This window comes from Melampsora larici-populina (genome assembly GCF_000204055.1).
Source record: "Melampsora larici-populina 98AG31 unplaced genomic scaffold MELLAscaffold_15, whole genome shotgun sequence".
In the NCBI taxonomy this organism is placed as follows: Eukaryota; Fungi; Basidiomycota; class Pucciniomycetes; order Pucciniales; family Melampsoraceae; genus Melampsora; species Melampsora laricis-populina.
The window spans coordinates 423,393-445,268 of NW_006768779.1; the positions used below are offsets into that span (position 1 = coordinate 423,393).

At 42.0% G+C, this 21,876-nt stretch overlaps 6 protein-coding genes across 6 annotated transcripts; 2 read left to right on the forward strand and 4 right to left on the reverse strand.

Annotated features, from left to right (window-relative positions):
- MELLADRAFT_85679 (uncharacterized protein) lies at positions 1 to 458 on the reverse strand (the record flags this gene model as incomplete). Its single annotated transcript, XM_007409358.1, has 2 exons — positions 1 to 19; positions 67 to 458. 2 exons carry the CDS (start codon positions 456 to 458, stop codon positions 1 to 3), a joined length of 411 nt encoding a protein of 136 aa, XP_007409420.1.
- Positions 459 to 1,742: 1,284 nt separating this feature from the next.
- Positions 1,743 to 5,297, reverse strand: MELLADRAFT_35559 (family 92 glycoside hydrolase; the record flags this gene model as incomplete). Its single annotated transcript, XM_007409357.1, has 18 exons — positions 1,743 to 2,126; positions 2,308 to 2,460; positions 2,530 to 2,657; positions 2,732 to 2,867; positions 2,935 to 3,016; positions 3,090 to 3,125; positions 3,200 to 3,351; positions 3,432 to 3,456; positions 3,544 to 3,642; positions 3,728 to 3,779; positions 3,883 to 3,941; positions 4,023 to 4,307; positions 4,393 to 4,476; positions 4,533 to 4,596; positions 4,687 to 4,854; positions 4,926 to 5,032; positions 5,103 to 5,178; positions 5,243 to 5,297. Coding segments are annotated over 18 exons (2,145 nt in total), but the record flags the coding sequence as incomplete, so codon positions are not given.
- Positions 5,298 to 6,125: 828 nt separating this feature from the next.
- On the forward strand, positions 6,126 to 6,383 carry MELLADRAFT_85681 (uncharacterized protein; the record flags this gene model as incomplete). Its single annotated transcript, XM_007409143.1, has 1 exon — positions 6,126 to 6,383. The coding sequence occupies one exon, from the start codon at positions 6,126 to 6,128 to the stop codon at positions 6,381 to 6,383; it is 258 nt and encodes an 85-aa protein (XP_007409205.1).
- A 64-nt stretch (positions 6,384 to 6,447) lies between these two features.
- On the forward strand, positions 6,448 to 6,825 carry MELLADRAFT_105806 (uncharacterized protein; the record flags this gene model as incomplete). The annotated part of the gene is made up of 2 exons (XM_007409144.1): positions 6,448 to 6,468; positions 6,535 to 6,825. The coding sequence occupies 2 exons, from the start codon at positions 6,448 to 6,450 to the stop codon at positions 6,823 to 6,825; spliced, it is 312 nt and encodes a 103-aa protein (XP_007409206.1).
- Positions 6,826 to 7,177: 352 nt separating this feature from the next.
- On the reverse strand, positions 7,178 to 8,809 carry MELLADRAFT_71680 (uncharacterized protein; the record flags this gene model as incomplete). Its single annotated transcript, XM_007409356.1, has 5 exons — positions 7,178 to 7,938; positions 8,011 to 8,256; positions 8,346 to 8,360; positions 8,546 to 8,611; positions 8,697 to 8,809. The coding sequence occupies 5 exons, from the start codon at positions 8,796 to 8,798 to the stop codon at positions 7,447 to 7,449; spliced, it is 921 nt and encodes a 306-aa protein (XP_007409418.1).
- A 6,112-nt stretch (positions 8,810 to 14,921) lies between these two features.
- On the reverse strand, positions 14,922 to 17,450 carry MELLADRAFT_62569 (uncharacterized protein; the record flags this gene model as incomplete). Its single annotated transcript, XM_007409355.1, has 1 exon — positions 14,922 to 17,450. The coding sequence occupies one exon, from the start codon at positions 17,448 to 17,450 to the stop codon at positions 14,922 to 14,924; it is 2,529 nt and encodes an 842-aa protein (XP_007409417.1).
- Positions 17,451 to 21,876: the final 4,426 nt, after the last annotated feature.

Genomic DNA, 21,876 nt, shown 5'->3' on the forward strand with positions numbered 1-21,876 from the left:
TCACCTGAAGAAAGTTGATCTCGAGAAGTCGATTGGGCACCTTGATTGCTCAAAGTTAGTTTCAACCTTCTATTCGGAGGATCTGCTGTTCTGCCGCCGACATTGGAACTCGCGGTAGTGGTGATATCCGCTGACTCCTTGTTTTGTGACTCTCCATTCCCCCCTTGACCAACCGCGAGCTCCGTTGAACGTGGAGCGCGTAGCTCATCGTTCATATTATTGGATGTCGCATTGGTTGGCTGGCCCGATGTAAAGTTCGACGTCGGTTGTGTCTGGGAGGGTGACATTTCTCTGGATCTTGACTTCGCTCGGTTTGCTCTGGCTATCGCTTGCTGTTCTGTCTTGCTAGCTCGATTGTGCTTCTCAGAGGTGGGATCAGTAGTTACTGAGCCTATGGAAGCGTTACTTCTATTCGAGGTTTCCGTCTGAATACGATTCTGTGTACTCTTCTTCTTCATAAACCCCAGAATAAACCAAAGTTGTTGGTTATTTCTAGAATGTGATTTAGAGTATTCAGAAAAGGAAAACGAAGAGGTTGGAGACTTGGTTTTATCCGGATAGATCAGAGTAAGAATTAAGAAAAGACTAAAAAATTTTCCCTCGATTCAAGAGTTTAGCGCACTAAAGCTTGAGAATTGAAACGAGAGAAGACGGAGCTAGGGATTCGGCAGTGGTGAGTCAGGAGGAAAGGAAGTGTAGCGTGAGGGGGGAAGAGGAAGAGTCCCCCTCTATGGTATACATACCTTTCCTGCGCATGTGTTCTAGACGACCAGTTGCTGAGCTGGTCTAGTCTGAGCTCAACTGTCACCAGGGCCGAATCAACCGCCCCGACCTTGAAATTGGACTTTGGCCTACCGTCGCGTGCTTAGGGTATACCACCAAAAGGAGACAAGAAATTCAAAACACTCAAAACACTTGAGTTTGATCGAAGCCGTGACTCAAACAGATTACACATCAACTTCACTTTAACACTGCTTTGTAGAATTACTCAATTTGGAAAATTTAGCTTGCTCTCTACAATCAACAAATCAACAATAACAGCATCCTAGTTCCACACCAATCTCATTGGGTATTCATTATCTTTTCAAGCTGGGTGACCTAGTGGTTTGATGTCAGATACCGGCGAGATAACACACTTCCATTGGATATGTATGGGGAAGAGACTCAACCCAGTGAAGCTGGCTTACCATAACAGCAAACAATTCAAAGTGTCTCCCTGCTAGCATGTCCTCTCTTCCAGAATAACTTTCATGGAATAGACTGAGGTAGAGCACCACACTGACAACATAATTGAACTGCCTTTGTGCGTAACTTTTAGGATCTGCTGTTATGGGAGCTGGACAATCGTGTTTCCCACTGGCACTCGCCACCACATTACAACTCTAGAGGCTCTTTGAACAAAGGTATTTAGGAAGACCTTCGTGCAGAGATGCTCGCGGTTTGTGAGGCTAGATAAATGTGAAGTGATTGGGTTGTGTCATATAATAAATTTGATTAGTAGATAAAGAACCAAAGTCATTCTTGGGGAAAAGGGGCGGAGTACATACATATATACATTTTATTTATGATAGGGTCAATCAACAGGACGAATTTACAATATTTTGCTATAGATCATCCTCAAATAACAATTCTAGGGGGAGATATTTATGTGTGAAGAAGAAACTGCAAAGCGGTTAAGATATGAATCGAGCAGCGAGGTATGTGAACTTGTACTTTAGATACGCGGCAGAGTGACCTTTCCTCTAAGAATCACCTTTGAATCCGCCGGTTGAGAGGGAGTCAGGAAGATGTCCATTGCAACTTTGAGCTTCTTTCTGGTCTGCCGTCAAGATTATTTCTAAATCTCCACCGACAGTAAAGACTTTGTGAAAGTCAATGAAACACCGCGACAATGTACCATTTCCATTGAATCTGACATCCTTCACATAAGCAGATACGCCCTTTGGTATAGGGTAAACTAAACTCCTTTTGTCGAAACCAGTTACTCGAACGGTGGTTGCAACATTGAGATAGCGATTGTGAAGTGTATACCTTGATACCCAAGGTGATAGCACCAGGTATTGAGTTGTTGAGGGAACAGGGAACAAACCCAATAGATGAAACAGCAAGAAAGTGGCCATGGCTCCCTGATCATCATTTCCAGCTGTGATACATGATCAATGAATTGCACGTCAGTATCGGTTCACTGTGTACACTTTACATCGATGACTTACGGATTCCAGCTGAAGTAGCGTTGAAGTCTTTGCGTACCACCCATCGACTCCGTGAGACTGAGTCTGCTGGCTTGTCAGCATAATGATATCCTACTGGGGCTTGAAAGCTGGGCTCGTTCCCTGCAGAATAATAGCCTGCATCAAAGAAATGGTCCAATCTTTTCGCAAAGATCTCCTTGCCCCCATGAAGTTCGATCAGATGTGCTGTGTCGTGGGGCGCGTACAAGCTATATTCCCATGGGCTACTCTGCAATCACAAACCATGCTAAGGTTAGTTTCTTAGGCGGAAGATAAGAGCAGAAAATGAGTTGCTCACTTCGTAGAACCCTGTGCTATCCGTCCAATCAAAATAACACGATCTTCCTTTGACCGGGTCTTTGGGGGAACAGGCTTTTGGATCTGTGTAATAAAATTCGCCATTTTCATCTCGTCTTTGGAAGAATCCTGAAGTGAAGGCGGGGGGTCAGAAAGGTTCGGAAGGTCTTTCAAGGTAAGATGGTTTGATCATGGGTTCTTACCTTTGTAGCCATCGCTTTCGATATCTGGATTCCATACATTGCGATACCACAGAGCTCGAGTCTCGTACTTTGCGGCGTCTGTGAGGTTACCCAGAAGGCGAGCTACTTGATTGACAGCGAAATCGTTCCACGAATACTGGCGTAGCATTTTATCGATCTTTAATATTTGATCTGGTATAAAAGACTTCACAAAATAAACTAACCTCTAATGTTCGACTAACTTCACGTGTGACATGCCCAGTGCTGGTTGGATCATCATATCCGTAAGGGATATACCCAAATTTTCTAGTGTTCAAGGAGAGAAATGAGGATAAATTTTTGAGGTTTTCCTCGGAACAACCAAAACAGATCAACGAACTTCCAAACATTGACCTGTCGTCCGCCAAAGTCCCAACTGAAACAATAGATACGCACAGGCTGATATCAACTTGGAGTCTGGTCATGAATTGATTATACAAAAGAACTGACTTATCAGGTGTATTCTCAGCATCAGAAATCATCGCGGTATACATCTCGTGGAGGTCCACTCCGAGGTCAGCAGCTTGCTTGTGGTACTTTAGCGCAAAGTCAGCCATGATATTGAGGCCGTGGGCTCCACCTTGAGAATATCCAGGCAGGTTCTGTTGAAGAAGAGCATAAGCGGTCAATATTTAGTTTATGTGAGGTCAAGTATTGAATCTCAACTGAAATTGGAATTTACATTGCTGCGGCACTCAGGAATTACACTAAATTCAAAAGTTCAAAGAACATCAGTCATACAAAAAGAACAGATCAGCATTAAAAAATTCGTAGAGAGATTAAGTTGAACTGACCCAGTCTTGCGCCAGCCATCGATATATCCTTCAACAAGCTGCGCACTTTCTCTAGGTGAATGAAGATTCATCCATGGAAAGAACGTACGGGACGTGTCCCTGATTGTAATAATGATCCGAGTGTAAAATCAAGCACCATTTTAGTGGGGAAATCCATCATATCATGCATCAAACTATGACAAACCATGAGCAATAGAGGGAGTCAAAGTAGGGCGATGTGGTATTTTCGAACAAGCCTATAGTGTTCCAAATCAAAAGACGGCGTCAGTATTCGCAGAAGCATGCTGGACTTAGAAAATGGATAGTATAGAGCAGTGAAAGGCAAGATAGACTGTATACCTTGCGTCTCGCCCGTTGCATTGTTTGGGGTCAAAAAAGATCGATACATGCTCGAGTATCTGAAACACATTGAACATCGACCGCGCCAACGTCATTAGGCTCAAAAGCTTCGCTGAAGAAAATATGATAGTTTGACCAACATCATTACCGCAATGTCCTCTTCAGTATCCTCCAATGGAATTTCTAAGATTTCTAAACGCTCATTCCACATTTTCACGCTCTGTTCTCGAATCTGATCGAATGATCTTTCGCCAATCTCCTCTTCCGCGTTCCTACAGGCTTGATCTGCAGAGACGAACGAAGTACCCACCCTGATGTTGATGATGTTGATCCCGGCCGGATATGAGAATACGGCTCCAGCTTCCCCATTGGCGGAAGGCATGTCGAGTTTGGTCTGGCCAGGTTGTATCTTTGTGGTGTAATTCCTGTGGAATTGTGCCAGGATGAATTAGCGTTAGAATCACGAATTCAAATTGATGTACTTCGACTACTTACGAGTCAAAATACCACACTCCAAATTCATCCAATGGAGTTTCTCCATTTTGTGTGACGTCATAGCACGAAAATGCTTGATAGACGCCTCCTGATCCGAAGCTGGAAACCTGGCATCAGACAGAATACTCGGGCAATCATTTGAAAAGTGCACTCACCTTGGCCCCCATCTTCCTCCCAGTTTGATACGTCCTTTCTTTGGATCAATCTCCATCTGCCCTCCTAAGAGTTGTGCATTCAGAAGCATGGCATAAGTGAGTGGTTTTGGTGATCGGATATCTGAGATGTTATCGATTTGACAGCGCATCTTACCTTCAAAAGTGAGGGATATGTCATGGGCCAAATCCAGCACAAAATAGGCTTTTTGCCCACTATCAGGCTCAAATGTGAATCGCTCCAAACCGGCCCTGCGCGTAGAAGTGGCCTCTAGCTTGATCATAGGGTCTTTCAAGGTGCTGGAAAAGTATCCAGGTGCTGCTTCTGTTGATTGAAAAAACTCATAACTATGAGTGGATGAGACTCGTCCCACGGTATGAGAGAAAAAAACTGACCATCAGAGCCTGCAGCCCGGTATTTCATTCTTTCTTCAACTGTAGTGTTACAAGTATCTAAACCCTGAGGACATCGCATGGGCATGATCTCAAAGTTGCCATAAGAGCTATTGGTGATAGAAAGTATCGTGATGAATGGACGTTGGCTGCATTGCTTGCATTAGTAAACACACTCACCCTGGCGCGCTTCCAATTCCTGAGTCGTGTAAAGGGCTCAGACCGAAAACTTGAGCCTTGGCATCGGCAACATATCCTGAAAGTAGCTCGCACTATGATCAGTGACATCGAAAGACAATGAAGTGCGGGTCATGGCTCACCAGCTGGTGCATAACCCTGACAATCGACTGAAATCTTTACCATTCCGAAAGGAACTGGGAGTTTGCGTAGATGAGAAGGTCAGCCCAGGTTTCAATGTGCATTCGAGATTGCCGGCAGTCGGACCCACCTGAAGCGCCAGGATTAACGAAACCCAAGTTATCCGTTCCGATGAAGGGGTTCTATGTCCAAGTTAGTGCAGAGTGTTGGACAAGCCCGAAAGTCGAATGCATCAGTTCGGCTTCGAGGACTGGGAACGCAGATACCTTGTCAATATGAGTGACATACCACCCAAGTAGAGAGATCTGAGTACGATCTCGTGGTCTTCAATTGTTTCTTCGTCGAACTCGTTGAGGGTAAGAGATCGCCAACGAGCCTAGTCGAGGAAAACGAAGGAGACGGGCCATTCGAATGTGGAGACGAGCCGCGAGAGAACAAATGGTATATTGTCAGAGTAATTATAAGGATGGGGAGCCACCACGTCCTGAAATAACGCGACACCTGAACCGACTTCATCAAGAAGTCTGAATATGTTTGATGCTCGAAGTTTGCGGCACGGTCAAGTCGATATTCTGCAGGAAAAGTCTGCGGAAACCTGCGTGAACTCAGGGTGGCACGACTCGGGAGTTTATATCATTGGTTGAACTAGAAAATGGAGGGCGGGGACTGGGGACGACTGACATCATATGAATGACATCATATGAGATATATTCATGTCAATCCCACCATAATTATAATTAGAAAGCCTTACCCAGGCCTTTGATAGGATAAGACGTAAACATACAACCAGTGCAGCCTCAAAGCTACGGCCAATTTGATTTGTTTTTACGATGAGGGCTGTGTTACGCTCTGGCGAGCGGTCGCTTTGAGGTCGGATCGTCTAGGATGACTCACGCTCTGAAGTCAAACTTCGCGAGTGACCATTTGGGTAATCCCACGCTTGATGTGCTTCCTTGTATTAGGCACTCAGTACCGGTTCATTTACCTCTTGTTGAACCCAAGTCCTTGTCAATCGTCCATATCAGATTTTTCTTCTTCGCCATGCAAGCTGGACGACCAGAATCTGGGGCGACACTTGGAGAGCTTCGAAAAATTTTAGACAAATGCTATGAAAAGTTTGATAGCGATGAATCCGAAGAATAGTCGGCGCGGGTGGTGTCAGTGAGCACTCGGTCGTCCCGATGCCTATGTGCCTGAAACGACGGACATGATTGCCCATTTCTGTGCCGTCAGCTTCAAAGATGGATGCAGAAAGATTCTAGAAGAACATAACTGATGGCGATCCTTTCTTCAGCGTGTGAGCCAAATCGTTGCGGCTAGTGGAACTCATCAATCTGATGTTAGGCAAATCCAAGCCCCATCGAATTTATCTCACATTGAGGAACATTTTATGGTCCATCAAGCTGGTTTGACTTCTAAAGATTCTCAGCGGCTACGGCGGCGTTGTCAAGGCCAGGAAGCGCGCCATAAGGTGGACAGCATCTCAAATGAGTCTGTGAAGATAGCAAACTTAACTTCAAATCCCGGTAGAGCTTGTATTACTCATCCAGATTGTTGCAGATCCATTGGACATGAGAGGACATGAGTGATTTTGGATTTCATCTCCGGATCATCGATGTTGATTGTGACCCTCCTGAATTATTCTCTCAAGGTAGCAATCACCGCTGTATTGCATCATCATCTCTAGCGCGAGCAGCAAACCCGGTCGTAAGTTTTTCCTCCCCTCTTGCGCCTTTTAACACACCACCATGTATATATTGAGCAAATTTGGATATCAGGAGACAGCTTACAGTGCACCACAAAATTCAATTTATCGACCCGAGATCCGCAGACTGAGATGTCATTAGACAGAGTGGTGATGTGCTCCAAAATGACAGAGATAGATTTGAAAACTAAGTGTTCCCCTCAAAGAGTTGACAAGCAAATTAAAGACTTTTCTCGTCGATCATATATACAATGGTCCAATTGTGTGGCCATGTTTTCATACATTGTCAAATCAACGCAAGATTACATTTGATGAGTTCTGGAGGTGTAAAGCATTGCTAGACATTGTATCAAATCCAGACAAGCTCACTTCCAAAGTCTTTGCATCATCCACAGAAGGCAATTAATACAGCTCGGCTTCCAGCTATGAACATTTCGCCTCCTCAAGAAATACAGGTAAGCTCTGCTTGGACAAGAGTATGACAGAGGTCCTATCGCTTGATCAAGTTTGATCTGGTTCATCAGAAGCATCACAGAAGGAGTCCCACTCCATATCTAGTGTCTTTAAGTTGCTAACTCGACTACCGTGAGGGGAAATCGGCTGGTCGATTTGGGGACGAGGTCGAAATGGATTTCGAGATGGGGTGTCATGAGAAGGGCATGAATCGAGTTCAGATGGCGCAGCAGACCGATTTCGTAAGGGGCTATGAAAAGGTTGGGCGAGCAAGGCGTTTTGAAGTGGCATAGCCTGCAACGGTGTGATCATGCGCTTACGTAGAGAATCTATGGCCTTCAGTGGACTGGTGTGAGTATCGTTATGTGGACGAGATCGCGCGGGTGTTATCTGTGGCACAGGCTTGCTAGTCGACGCATTGGAGGGATGAGGACGCTTAGACTTGACAGATTGCTTGATGTGTTCATCCAGAAATTCCATCTTGCGTTTGCTACTTTCCTGGCGGGCCTGTGGATTGATAGGCGTTGCCACTGGAAGAACCTTGAGGATAGAAAGAAAAGACAACCATGAAACAGCGAAGAGGCACATAGGAATCGGCATCTTCATTCGTACCTTGTACCCAACTTCTATAAGATTGACGATCTGGGCTAGGTAGCAACTAGCCCTGAGCTGGTGATCGTCTTCAACCTGATTGAATTCGATTTCATCATCCTCCGTAAGCGCAAACGTGTCAGGAAGTTGGCAAGAAGGCCCAGCATTTGGTTGGCTCGTTAACCGCGACCGTCGCGAAGCAGCCTTCACAAAAGTTTCAGCTAAGCGGTCGGAACGATCAGAATAAAGGTATGCTTTCGAGTTCACCTGTCCGTTCGACCCAGAACATGAGGACATCAGACATACTATGGTCACAAGGCGTTAAGCTGCAATATTCTAGCAAATGTGAGACTTACGTGATGCAAGCGGACCTCGCCTGAATTAGACATCGTGATTTCAATATGAGGTTCACGAACGTTCGGGTGGTATAAAACATATCAATCAAGGTATTCGTTCAAGCTTCTGGTCTCCTTGCGCCCCTTCCCCAAGCCTTGCATTTCAAGGGATATTCTACAAGTAATGGTGTGCAAGGAGCAAGCATTGATCTCTTACCGCACTCACCATCATGCCATACTTTTTTGTTCTTGTAAACGTCAGAAGTATACATACAGCTGTACTTCTTCTGATAAGCCCTTCCATACCGATGAACAAAGGAGATCAGCAGAATTTTGGTTGGTTTGTTCATAGTCGCGAGAATCGACACTAACAATGACCACGGGAAGACCTTCGTGTACGAGGGAGGATGAAGCAGTCCGGTTATCTGCTTCCTTTGGTGAGACTGAATCCCGAGGGGCTGCGTCAAATGCCATTCTCTGGATAGGGACGTTGGTAAAGAGATTTGGCTGGTGAATCGATATAATTCATGAAGTCTATCAAAATCATCACGCCGTCTTGAGTGCATACATACCCGTGTGACAGTGGACTTCAGATCCGCAGACTATACCGAGTCCGGGTCGAGTACATACATATCACGCCTCTTGGTCATCAACACCCGATTGCCCTTGCCACTTGGGCCTTGAACCAACCTACATTTTATATCTATCATCTGTGTCACACCTTTCATCGATAGACCTTCTCTAATAGCTATGGCATCTTCGAGTACAGAGAAGAGATCAATGATAGCCCCTGAACGTGAGTGCATTCTTTGAATGATCCAAGAGAAACGGGGCTTGACTTGGCATTGAAAAACTCGTCCTCCGATCTTCCGTATTACTATCGTCAACTTCATGTTATAAGGCGCCGTTCGCTTTGTCTGGCCCACGGAGGATAACGATGATTTTGACGTGACTGGCCGTACGCAATCCACGCTCCGCTTGTAACCAGTGTGAGGCTCCCACAAGGAGACTGATTGAACCTGAACTTGAATACATAGTCTCCTCGATGGTCTTTGCTGGAGTCTCCCTCATGCTAAAGAATCCAATCCTGGCATGGATTGGCTTGATGTTCTCGATCACAGCAATCTTCAATCATGATTCAGACCGGAGATCTTCAGGAAATCAGGCCTCAAATCCGTATCAAGGCGTGCTGTAAGCATCCTTTGTTTCTCAAGTCTGAAGTGTCTTTCCTCGGCAATGGCCTCCTAGTTGTTAATTCAGAGCCATAAATCGCGTGTAACACGCACGTTTGCAACTGGCTCTTGATCTCAGGTTCTCAATTTTGGCTTTGACAACATCATGTAAGTGTTTAGGTTAAACTTATGCCAAGACAACTTTCATGGGATCTGACAGAATGAATCTTTAGATGTCCAGAAGTTGGTTGATCCAAAAACAAGAGTTCAAGTACCACCTGCAAACTGAGCCAACAATTGAAAGCCGCCCTCTCAACCGGAATCAAGATATTGCGAGAACAGATGTCATGCTCGACAGCTTATTAGGAGACTAGTCCCGTTCAACAAGTGTTAGCAGTCCGTCTCATTGAGGCAACGCATGCGATTATGACAGGGCTTGCCTTTCAAGAAGCTAATCAAAGTACCAATTGTGTGTGGACTTGTTCTGCTGTATGTTCGTAGCTGTTCCCAAAGCCAGATGGAGATGCTTCCCTGCTTCAGTGCACACAATGTGGCTCAATGAGTCATTCTATGAAGAACTCTGTACAGCTGATTTACTGTTGGTCAGCTGTGTCTTTGATTGGTTGGAAAACCCAGTCATAGAATGGAGAGAACAGCTCATGGGATAAGATAAGTACATCACTCATGAAATTGATACAACAAAGAAGGGCTTGAAAGGTGAGATATCAGCCTCACAAGTATCAAAGGATGGTCTTCAATAAAGGCACTGCTGGTTTTGATAACATGTTGAAGGATGAGGAGCAGTAAGAAACAAGGGAATTGAAGAGCTAGATTTACTCATACAAATAAGTCAAGCTACAAAAACTAATTAAATACACAATGAGTAGGAGTATGAGACCATGCACACTGCCAACAAATTTACCCCAAATTTACAAATCAAAGGTAAAATTGGACCAAAGTACCTTGGACACAACATCTGAGTATTTGAGCCAAGACGTCTTTCAGTGCCAGTTGAGGCCTTGGATCATTACCTTGGACTGTATGTCTGAGGTAATTGAGTTCAATGTAGGATGGCTAAATCCTCTTTCAATTCCAAAAAACTTACCACAACCCCATTGCCCTCATTGCCTACCCCACAACAAACATCTACCACCAATCAATGCATAGTTTCCACACAATCAATCTGTTCACAAATCTACTACTTGGCACCCATCACTTCACCTTTCTATTTGTCATCAACCAACAACAAGGTGATTGTCTTGATTTCAATTTCAATTTCTTGAATACAAAATTCAAGCAAAGCAAGCCCTGGAATGTTTGAGAGCCCCAGACTATCCAGAACTGTCTCATACCCCTCAAATATTCCTAGAATGTCAGTCCACAGGAAGCTCTTATCATCACATGGCACCATTATTTCACTTGTTTCTCTTCTTACTTCCACCATGCCCACGAGTTTACTCATTACATCAACTTTCCTTTCTAACTTGAAATTTTTAATTTAGAGTTCACAAAATATCTCAACTGTCACAGTCAGTTCATTTCAGCCTAAGTGATTGACAGAGACAAGCACAATCAATTCCTTAAGATTCTTAATGTTAACTTCTTTTTAGATCAAAAGTAGTTGATATGTTGAGATTGGTTGAAGGAATTCATACGAATGAAATGGAATGATCATAATTGGATAAATGTAAATCATCAAAATGATCATGAAGTTGAAGAAATTGGTTGAAGTAAAGGCAAATAACCAAAACAATAATGAAGTTACAGAAACCAATTGACAATCAAATCTCTTTAAAAAGTTAGCAATACCAGATGTGATTTAATTCAAAGTTTATGAGACTTTCTTAAGTTCAATTCACTCAATCAATCTTTTCATAAATAAAATGTAAAGAAAGAGATTTCCTTGTTTGTTTTGCAGTTGAGGCTTGCAGTTGAGAGGTTTCCTCAGGTCACAAAGCCATTGCTTCATGTCTGTTGCAATAGCACTCAAGGGCGTTTGAACTAACTTGGTGGGAGTTTCTGTGGGAGTGGTTTGCTGGTTTGAGAGGTGATTTGGATGTGTTGGTGTTATGATGAGGGGGTATTGAAATTTGGGTCTAATTGCTTTCTGTTCACATGGGTTTTTCAGATCTTGCAATCTGTACCCAGATGAGAACCCCATTTGAAAAAACCTTGATGTTGGTAACTTGTTATTAACTGAATGGAATGAGAGAAATTGGAACTGTATTACATACAACATGTCACTGACAGGTCAGAATTTCCATTGTCTATCAGACTGAGCCTTGGAACCAATGCCCCAAGGGTTCCCCAAGCCCCAAACCCTTGGGGTGCGGGTTCGGTCACCTTTTCTGGGACCGCAGTACATTGGAGGCCCCATAGGGCTGGGCGCGGGGGGCCTAGTCCTCAAAGCCCTGATCTCATCTGCGGGGACCCCCGGCTTCCTGCAGGTTTTAGGCATTTGGGATAGGGGTTGGGGGGCCTCCTGGAAGCTGGGTTTCAATTGGTTTGGGTAGGGTTCAGGCACGGGGGGGCCATATCGGTGCGGGGTGCGGGTAGGCCATCACCCATGTTTTTCGGGTTGGGGCTCAGGCTGAATTGTCTATTCTACCACTCATCTTTGGATGATGTCATAGGCTCTTTACCTTCTTACCGATTTCCTCCCATTGTGTTTACTTCATTGATTTTATCTTCTACAAGTTATCTTTTTTGTGTCCAACCCTCCCATGTTCCCTTGTTTCAATCTTATTATTGTTTCATATTTTCCAAGTTCAAAGCTTACTGTTCTTTGGTCGTTTTGGTTGGTTTTATTTTATTTTTATGTTGGCTATATCTTATATTATTTAAAACTTGTATGATGGTTATTGTTCAGGTTTCTTTTCTATTGAAGTTATTGTTTGAACTTGTTATTAGTTTCATATTTTGTTGTTAAACGCTATGCTGTTTCATTTGGTTCATTATTATCAGTTTCACAATTTTTACATTATCTTTGGCCACTAGCCACCACGTAGGATGTTGCTTGTTGTTCTCATTGGTCAAGAAATTATTAACCTTAGGCACTTTGCCTAGGAAGTTCTCCCAAACACCACATCTCACTGCTTCAGTGTCTTTTACTAAGTATTTTAGTAAGTTATTCCTGATCTCATTTCAAAAACATCATATTGGTTCATACAGGTTCTTTCATATGGTTTTTCACAAGGGTTTTAATGTCACTTTACCACTATTGAACCTGTTAAGGCTTTCCATTGGTATCCCTCAGATGTGGCACAATTTCAACAAAATGAATATCAAGGTGTTCCATGTCTTCATTCCTTTTTGAACTTTTGGTCAATAGATGAGGATAAGGGACAAGATCATTAGTTATGCTCACAGTTGCCTCAATGGAAAGGGTGCAAGAGCAATAATCAAGTGTCAAAAACACCCACATATATAGATCTTGTGAGGGGGAATACAAAGAGATGTTTGATATTGAGTATCATGTGGTACAAGGCTCTCATCTGTGGTTCATGTATTGAATATCAAAAACTATACTGGTATTTCTGTACTCCTGATTTGGTGTCACATTCTATGTTGTGATACCTATGGCCAAACCCTATGTGTGACAATGTGAACAGGGAGTATTAGGGGGTATTGCAATAGAATGGTTGCAAGTCAACCCAATGGTCAAACATCTGCCTTTGATTCCCACAGTTATGGTCTACAAATATTTTTTAAGAAGTTTTTCAAAACATCAGAAATTTCCTTTTTGTTGTGTTCTGACTTTCTGATATCCTGGCGTGTTTGAATGCCCCTCATGCCATACAAGTGCCAGAAGCCAATATGAGCTCACTGGTGTGTAATTGGACTCATCATCCACTGTAAATTCATCTTGCCTATCTCATCTCCATCCAATTTCCTCCACTTCATTTCACCAATTTCAGCTCCCTTGAATTTTTTGACATGAGAATCAATTCAATTCAAGTTTAAAAAGAATCAATCAATCAAGATACTAACTATTGACCTAGGTCATATTAGTCTATGTACATAAAAACCTTCTGACTTTCTGGTGTCCTGAAAAACTTCTGAAAAAACTCTGATGTTTTTCTGAATTAATATTGGTAGACCATAAATATTTGTAAAAAAACTGCAAATGTAGAACATAATGTTTTCCTCTAAATTCTTCTGAGAATCCAGTGGTGATACTGATTGTGCAAGGTTCTCACATAAGGAAGTACTTTTGGAAGACACTATCTTTTTACTCATCTTTCTCCATTGAGTTGATTCCAGAAGCACAGTTCACACTACACCCCCAAGAAGATTTGTACTGTAGCTTGTGACAGAGAGATCCAGTGGAGGCCGGACTGTGGGGTGATGCCGACTTGCACAACAAGATTGAAATTATCACCAAAACTTCCAGTTTCTGGTTCAGAATCCTAATATTTGTGGTTTGATTTTTTCTTACAAATCATCCTTACAAATCTAGTCTATCCAGAAAGATCTCAATTGAATACTGGAACCCCCACATCCTTGCAATACAATGCAAGACATTTTGCCCATTTTGTTATAAGTTAGGTCTTGAGATACCTAAATAATTTTGAAAAAATCTGTGTCCCATGCTCATACACGGTGCCCATCTGGTCTGCCACAGAAATTGGGGGCTTAAGTAGGTACAAAGTATTGCCTTTTTACCCTTGAGGCCCCCCACCATCCAGAGTCTTATCAGCTGGCACAGTGACACTGCATGCACAAGAAATAAAGTATGATTCTATAAAGCCAGTGAATAGAGAAATCTGTGACCCACAAAAAAGGACAGAAATGTGCTGGTATATTGAAGAGTCTGAAGTATGTCATCTTCTTCTTACCAAACAGGTATATTCCTGTTTTGACGTGGTACTTCTTGAGAACCATTTCTGGAATGATGAGTTGAGAAACTGCTACCTGAGTAAGGACAAAAGTGAGCTAGTTGAAACTCATGGCTCTTTGTGTGCAATATATATGTGGGCCACCAAAACTAAATCTCCTCTTGAGCTATGTGTTACCATAGATGTTATTTGCACTACCTGTTATTGTAAAGAATAGGTATGATATATAAAATCCATGGAATGAGTGACTAGACAAAGGCAATGTCTAAAAAGAAGTTAGACAGCTGGGCATATATATATATATATGGAAGAAAAACTTGCAGGAAACTTGAATTTAGAGAGGTGGAGATTACTGCACACAGCATCAAAAAGTTCTACAAATCACTTGTAGGTGGCTCAGTATAGACCAAAAATTGTGTAGTTCAGAGCTTGGCACTGATATTCTATGCAAGCAAGATACAAAACTAGGTTAAACTCTCATGAACAAATATGCTAACATGCATATGGATTGGCTTCCCAAGAAATCTTTGTGATTGAAAAAAGTGATTACCAGTGCAATCCATCAATATTTCTCATTGTTGGTGGATCTACCTCATTGATGTGATCAGGACTTGATATTTATTGTGTATCATCTCAAGAAGGTACCATCCATTGTTTACCTCTCTTACCATCTTCTTGTTTGGATATGAAGATTTATTAAACCAGGAAGTCAACAATGCCAGGATGTTTTCAAAAGAGAAATCTTTTGAACGGCAACCATTTGAAAAGAATGATAAACACATATCAAGAGCCTGCTTTTCCATGGTGTCAATGCCCTCAAGCTCTTTCCTAGAGACTGAACCTTTGAGTAAGTTGAGAAAACTCCTGAGATATTTCCAGCCATCATCAATCAAGTCTTCCAAGAGCTGACCATGTTCAATATTTGAATGCATAGCCACAAGACTCCCAAAGAAGCATGGGGTAAGCTCATTATACAGCTTCCTCACAAACACATCTGCAATGTGTATGCCTTTTGAATCAAATCTGGGATTATTGGGCACATCTTTGGACTTTAGTGCTTCATTCAACTGATCAAAAAATTCATCTGAGTCCTCCCGCAGTGTTAACATTTCATAATGTTCTTTCCCAATATGAATTGCTGGGCGGTATAAAGCTCTCCATGTAAAATTTCCACTCTTACTAGCTTTTCCAAGGATTCTTCTGTTATGTTTTATTTGGAAGTTATTCAATGGTGCTTCAAATGTACTGACACCAGTCAGGGGCTTCAACTTCAAGATATTCCTCTGGATAAGTATAGCAAAATTGTCAAGTCCTGAGACAATGATTTTGTCTTGGTAAGTAGAACCCCTAAACCATCTTTTCCATAAACTCCAAAGTAATTTCAGTGTAATACGTGATGGGTGAGATAACTTTGTAGTATAATGAAGTAAATTAGAAGGTTTAGATATATCAAAACACTTGTGAAAGTTTGTTTCCCATCCTTTGACCTCATGTTCAAGACCTACTCTGTACAACTGAGAAAAAAATGTTTGCATGAATTTGGTTCCATCTTGAATCAGTTCATCCTCAAGATTTGCTTCAGTATAGGTTTGAGGATGTAAGATCAACAATATTCCAATGAAAGGCACAGTCAATGTTTTGTATGCCTTGTGAATCTGAGGCCAAAAATCTATATCAGTTGATTTTACTACCTCATTTTTTAGGTCTTTAACAAAAATCAAGCTTTTTGGATTGTATGTCTTTAATTCAAGATTTTTTGATTCACTAAACAGCTTTATTGACTTAACCAACTTGCTATGGAAGTTTCTATCATTTACAAAAGCTTCTATTGGATACTTGTCAAAAGTGTCAATACCTCTGTTATCAGGGCCACCATCATTAGATTCCTCCAAATTTTCTGTCATAGATACTGTTAGATTGGGCTGATCATTTGACTTTAACATAGACTTTTTCCTTTTCTTTAGATTATTGCCCTGCTGTGTATCCTTGGATCCTGTGTAATGAGGAACTATGGGCCCTGGTATACTTTCAGATATATCCTCAGCTGTGGCAAGCAGAGATGACGAGGCAGCTGGAGCATCAGCACCTGAAGGTCTGGTTTCAGGAGTCATGTGTTGGGCCTCAATTGTGGATGGAAAGGGGTATTTTTCTTGATGACTACTACCTTCCAATACATTTCTCTGCCATTCTGTTGGTGACAGTGGATGGTTTTTACTTTGCTTTGAATTTTCCACCAAATTGAGACATAATCTTTTGGATACAGATTGGGGTATAGTAACTATATCATGATTGTTTTGAGGTTCAATCAAATGAGACACTTGTTGCTCTCCTGGTGTTCCCTGTAAGAAAAGATTGTGGTTTGAGCCCTCCAATCTCACTGGGTTTGAGGATGTAGGCATTGGGAAATTATATATTGGATTGACCTGCGGAATATTTTCTTGAGGAATATATAAACTATCCAGATGTGCCATTCTATGGATTGTGCTGTCTACCCAATATGATGGATTAAGGAGAAGATGTGTGGGTTCTGTCGCAGATGGGTAGAAGTGTTGGTTTTGAAAAAGACCATTATAACCATCCACTGAGAGATGTTCAGGTAAGGAATTCAATCTTGGAGAATAAATGCTTTGTAGCTCTGATGGACCACAAGGTTTCCAAATATCTGAGCTTGGGAGATTTGCTGAACTCTGTCTCAGATCATTTCCCCATTGTGCACCTGGATGATATTCATATTTTGGTAGATGCCCCATGTTTAATTTCTTTTTGTGCGGAGCTGCCAAAAACATATCTTTTATTGAATGTTGGTGATTTTCATCAGAAAGTCCCCGCAAGGCATTTGTTGAATGGGATTTCTGCAAGGTCCAAGAGCCCAATAAGTCACTGTTACATGAGTCTCCTGGGATTGTGTATGTGTTATGGTATATTTGATCTTGTCCAAAAATTGGATCTTTTGAAGTGATCATGCCTAGTATCCCATGATCGAGAGGCTCTGGATGTGTTTGATGTAAAGTTGGATGAGGACTTTTACCCCGATTGAAGTCTTCAGGTGCTGTGAGATCTGTTGGAATCTCATTTTGCATTTTATCAAACTTGTGAGATATATCAAGGGTGTCCATTGGTAGCCCCCAAGTATGATATAATTTCCACAGAATTAGTATCAAGGTGGTCCAAGTGTTCATCTTGTTTTGATCTACTGATAGGTTTTTGTAAAGGGTGTGAAAGATGACTAGCTTAACTATTTTCCAGAAAGTAAATGTGCAATCAAAATAAAAAGTGGCAAAATCAGTCCCTTATCAAACAGAATTCAAAAAATCTAAAATGTCCCATTCATGTTTCATGTATTGAAAACATGTGTCAAAATCAGGAAAGACATTATTGAACTTGTGGCACAGTATGACACATCAATTTTGTTGAAACTCAGAATAAATTAATGCACAGGGTAATCATGAAACCATTTAACCAAGGATTCTGGCTCTTACCTTCCATGCTTGCAAGCCTTTCCAAAACTAGGCAGTTCCACAGAACGTCATCTAAGACGGATACAATAGAAAAGGAGCAAGAATGTTTGACAATACACCCTGTACCACACATGCCAAAGAAATTGAGATCATGCAGTGCCTAAAGGCTGTGTGGTACTGAATACATGGCGGGCCCTGGTGCATTTGTTAGGCATAAAGGGACCCTCATCCTGTACACACTCTGTATTAGTCAAGCATACTGTTCATGTGCATTTAAATGTGCACTGAAGTGTATTTGTGATATACCTATAAGTGCATTTTGGGGTCCATATTAGACCATTCTGGAATGCCTAATGAACATGTCACTGGTGTGAGTAGAGATATGTAATTCATGAAGACACATCATTTAACCATGAATTGATTGAGGGAGTCAGGCTGGGGGTGCAACAGAAAACCTGGCCAAAAGATGCACCTATGAAACTCACAAAGTAGGTGGGCACATCCAAAGCTAATATAGTAGGTTTGGCTCTTTCCTCATCTGGTCACATGAAGTACCTGGTTTTTTCAGTTCCAATCAAAGTCTCACTACCATTGGATTAACAATTACAAATTTGACGCACAACTGCCCAATTGAATACTGAAACAACTGGAATGTAGAAGCTATTGAAGTATTCCATGATGTATTCCACTGTTCAAATCTTGCAGCCCCTGCTGGGAATGGCTTTCTCATGGGCAGCTAAACCTGCCATTCTCTTCTCTAAGCAAAAACAAAGATTTTGTATGATTCCATGTTTTTCCAATTGCAATAAAAAAATTATTTTCTGAAAAGCCTTGAGAAGCACACACAGTGTGCCTAGTGGCGCCTGAGCATGGTCTTACCAAGAAAAAAGATATGCTGGAGCACCTTTTTTAAAAAGACACTCCCAGAGTGAGTTGGATTTGGAAGGCCTTGAATGGTTAAATGCAATGCATTGAGCAAAAGCACTTGCAATCCTGGCTTCAAATCTCATTGGTCCTGTCTCTCCCAAACCACTGGACAATCTTGACTGAGTTATAAGGCATGTGACAAAAGCATTTGTTCTATATATACAACACTAGAGACTACGCGGGCATGCCCGCCACAGGTCACTGGTGAAACACAACCTATACTCCATACAGAGTTGGATTATATAATTTGAAACCTACTCTGCCATTTAGGCCAATTGTGTCTATTTAACTCACCACAGTCCCAAATGTAATCATTGCCCTGTCACAGTTTTTTGTTTGACGCGAATTAACCATCTCAACAGTCTGGGTTGTTTTCACCAAGCAAGAAGTCAATTGTTTTCCTATTACCCAATATTTCAAGGAATAGTGCCTATGCTTGACAATGAGTAAAGTATGTAAGTACAATCATGAAACCTGTTCAAAGGTCCTTAACAAGATTCATTACAACCCTTTGTTTCCCAGGACATGACATATTCCACTATTTATGTTTGTAGGTAATACATCTGAATAGTAGGTTTTGTGAGCGTACAAGGTTTGAATGATCACGAGGTGTTCTCAGTAGGCAGTAAGAGAACACAAGTGAGAGTGCAAAGCAAAGATACCTATGGGTACACAAAACAAAAGTAAGAATGAATGAAGAATAAAAGAGAACAATATATTGAGGAGAACATTCATTCTTATATACTAAAATAAGTGTGTAAGACCTTGGTGCAAGATTGTTAGATTGAAGAATGAATCAAATAAGTGATGCCTTGTTATAATGAAATGTAGCGTAAGATAATTAAGTATGAAAATGAGATTACTAAGGAAGATAAGTAAAAGCAAATATCTTTATAGGTTTCAAGCAGGTGTATCATTCACAGCTTTCACTTTTGATGGAGCCAAAACAATAGTCGACATTAGGAGATGAATACAAACTACCAGGTTAGAAAATGGTATCTATACACAAGATAAAGCGCAAATGAGGTGATATTGAAGAGCAGAGGATAAAGATGTTGAAGTAGGGTTCAGGGGTTTGGAAGAATGTGGATCAAGGTTTGGTGATAGAAAGAAGATGGAAAATTTAGCAGGATATGATTTCAAAGGTGATATTGGTGAATTTTGATTTTGACTTGTTCTGGACGAGGGATATGAGAGCATCTTTTATAGACAAAGATGTGGGCCAACATCTTGTCCAGTACCAAATCAAAAAGCACCCAGCACATTGCAAAATCACAAGAACTGCAAACAAAAGGTAAGTACATTAGGAAGCATGGCATACATATACAGTGGATGATAACAAAGATCGACTTAAGTTAATGCACATTACATGCTATGTAGTTACTCAATATCAAAAGAATGAGTAAACAAAAGGCCAAATGCGCAAGCTGCTATAAAAAAGTAGCAAAAGGAATAAAAGCGACTGTGTATTGAGTGGAGTCCGCAACAAAAACTGGATATCAAAAGAAAACTAATGGGACAGGCAAAAGCAACTGGAGCCTCACATAAGCAAAGGGACCCGACTGACGGATAAAATGAGAGACCCGAACTCATGCGGGCCTGTTCTATATTTTTATATATTAGATTGTTGTTCTCAACACAATACCAGATGTACACTAAGTGTGATATGTGATAATAAAAGCCAATAAATTGTTAGAGTCCTGTGTAAAACACACATCAAAGCTTTACAATTCCTCATATTGTCATTATTTTTTCCTAGATCAATGACCAGAAGCTCCATCAAAGTCTTACAATATGCTTTTTGTCAGGATTCCTTCAACAGTTACGGTACTCAAAACAACCAGGTCCGAGCTACCTTTGTCCAAAACCTACTTTCTAGATCATTCTATGTCTCTGCTGAAATAGGTTTTTTTTGAACATACACGCCAGCACCTAGTTTGTAAGCTTGATTTCCCACCCCGCTCTTCGGGTCTCCACTCTCCCTACCCGCTATTCAGGTCTCCAATCTCTCGCCAGTCCTCTGGTAACTCTTCTCTCTCACCATCTACCCAGCCTCACGCTCCAACGGTTCAAATGACTTCCAAGTCTCCTTCGGATCCGGTTCCCAAACGTGGCAGTCGTCGGACCAAACCAACTACGGATGATCCCAGCGCGAATCCACCTCACCACGCAGCAGTTATGAGACAGAGACAGGTTTCGTGGCTTAAAGATCTCAACAAGGAGGGTAAAAATTCACTTGAAGGCATCGTTCAATGGTTGGGACTTACTTGGGGCGATCAAGACGGTCCAGAAGATGTGATTTGGATGTGTATGAATGCTTCTGATATGATCTCGACCAATTACTCTGCATACCGAGCAGGCATTCCAAGTAAGAAAGAGTGCTCCGAGAGATGTGCCAAGTATCTCGTGGCGAAGGGTTTTATTGCTCGTACCTGGAAGGGCTGCAAGCAGCAGGTACGGCTTTTGTTAATCTTCTTCTCAAATTTCCCGTTTCTGACAGTCAAATCTTCCCACCTAGATTGAACTTTTCAAAACCAAGTTTCGAACCGCTCAAGGGTGGCGTAAACAGACCAGAGCTGGGATCTTGGCGCAGGCCGAGGATGATATCAATGACTTACAAGCCAATCCTGAAGTAGAGTACGATGATGATACCGGTGATGCCATCAGATCGAAGGCTGCCAGTACAACCAACGGTAAGGTTTTTGTTTATGTGTTTTATGATTCACCTATACTAACGTCTTCTCCTACTCCGTGTCAGAAATGTTGAAACGGTTATGTCGGTTTTACGAAGAGCTTGAACCGCTCATGGGTGACCGTCCTGGAAACGAACCACTAGCTACTGCCGAGGTGTTTCACTCTGCCCAATTGAATCCCACCACAGCCAACGCTCCGAGTGCCCAGCCTACCCCAAACAAAACCGAGTCAACTGACTATTCTCTCACTTTGACCGAGTCCATGGCTTTTGATGAATCTTGGAACGCGACCCCCCCCCATCAGCCGATCGCCCTCTCCTGATCCTTCCTTGCAAACACCTGATCCAGAAGATATTCTGCCACCCATGCTCAAACGCCCATCGAGCATCAGTATTTCCAGTAGTAGCCACACTCGACCGATGCCCCCTGCTGTCTTTAAACAACCTGCTAGCGAGACTCCTCAA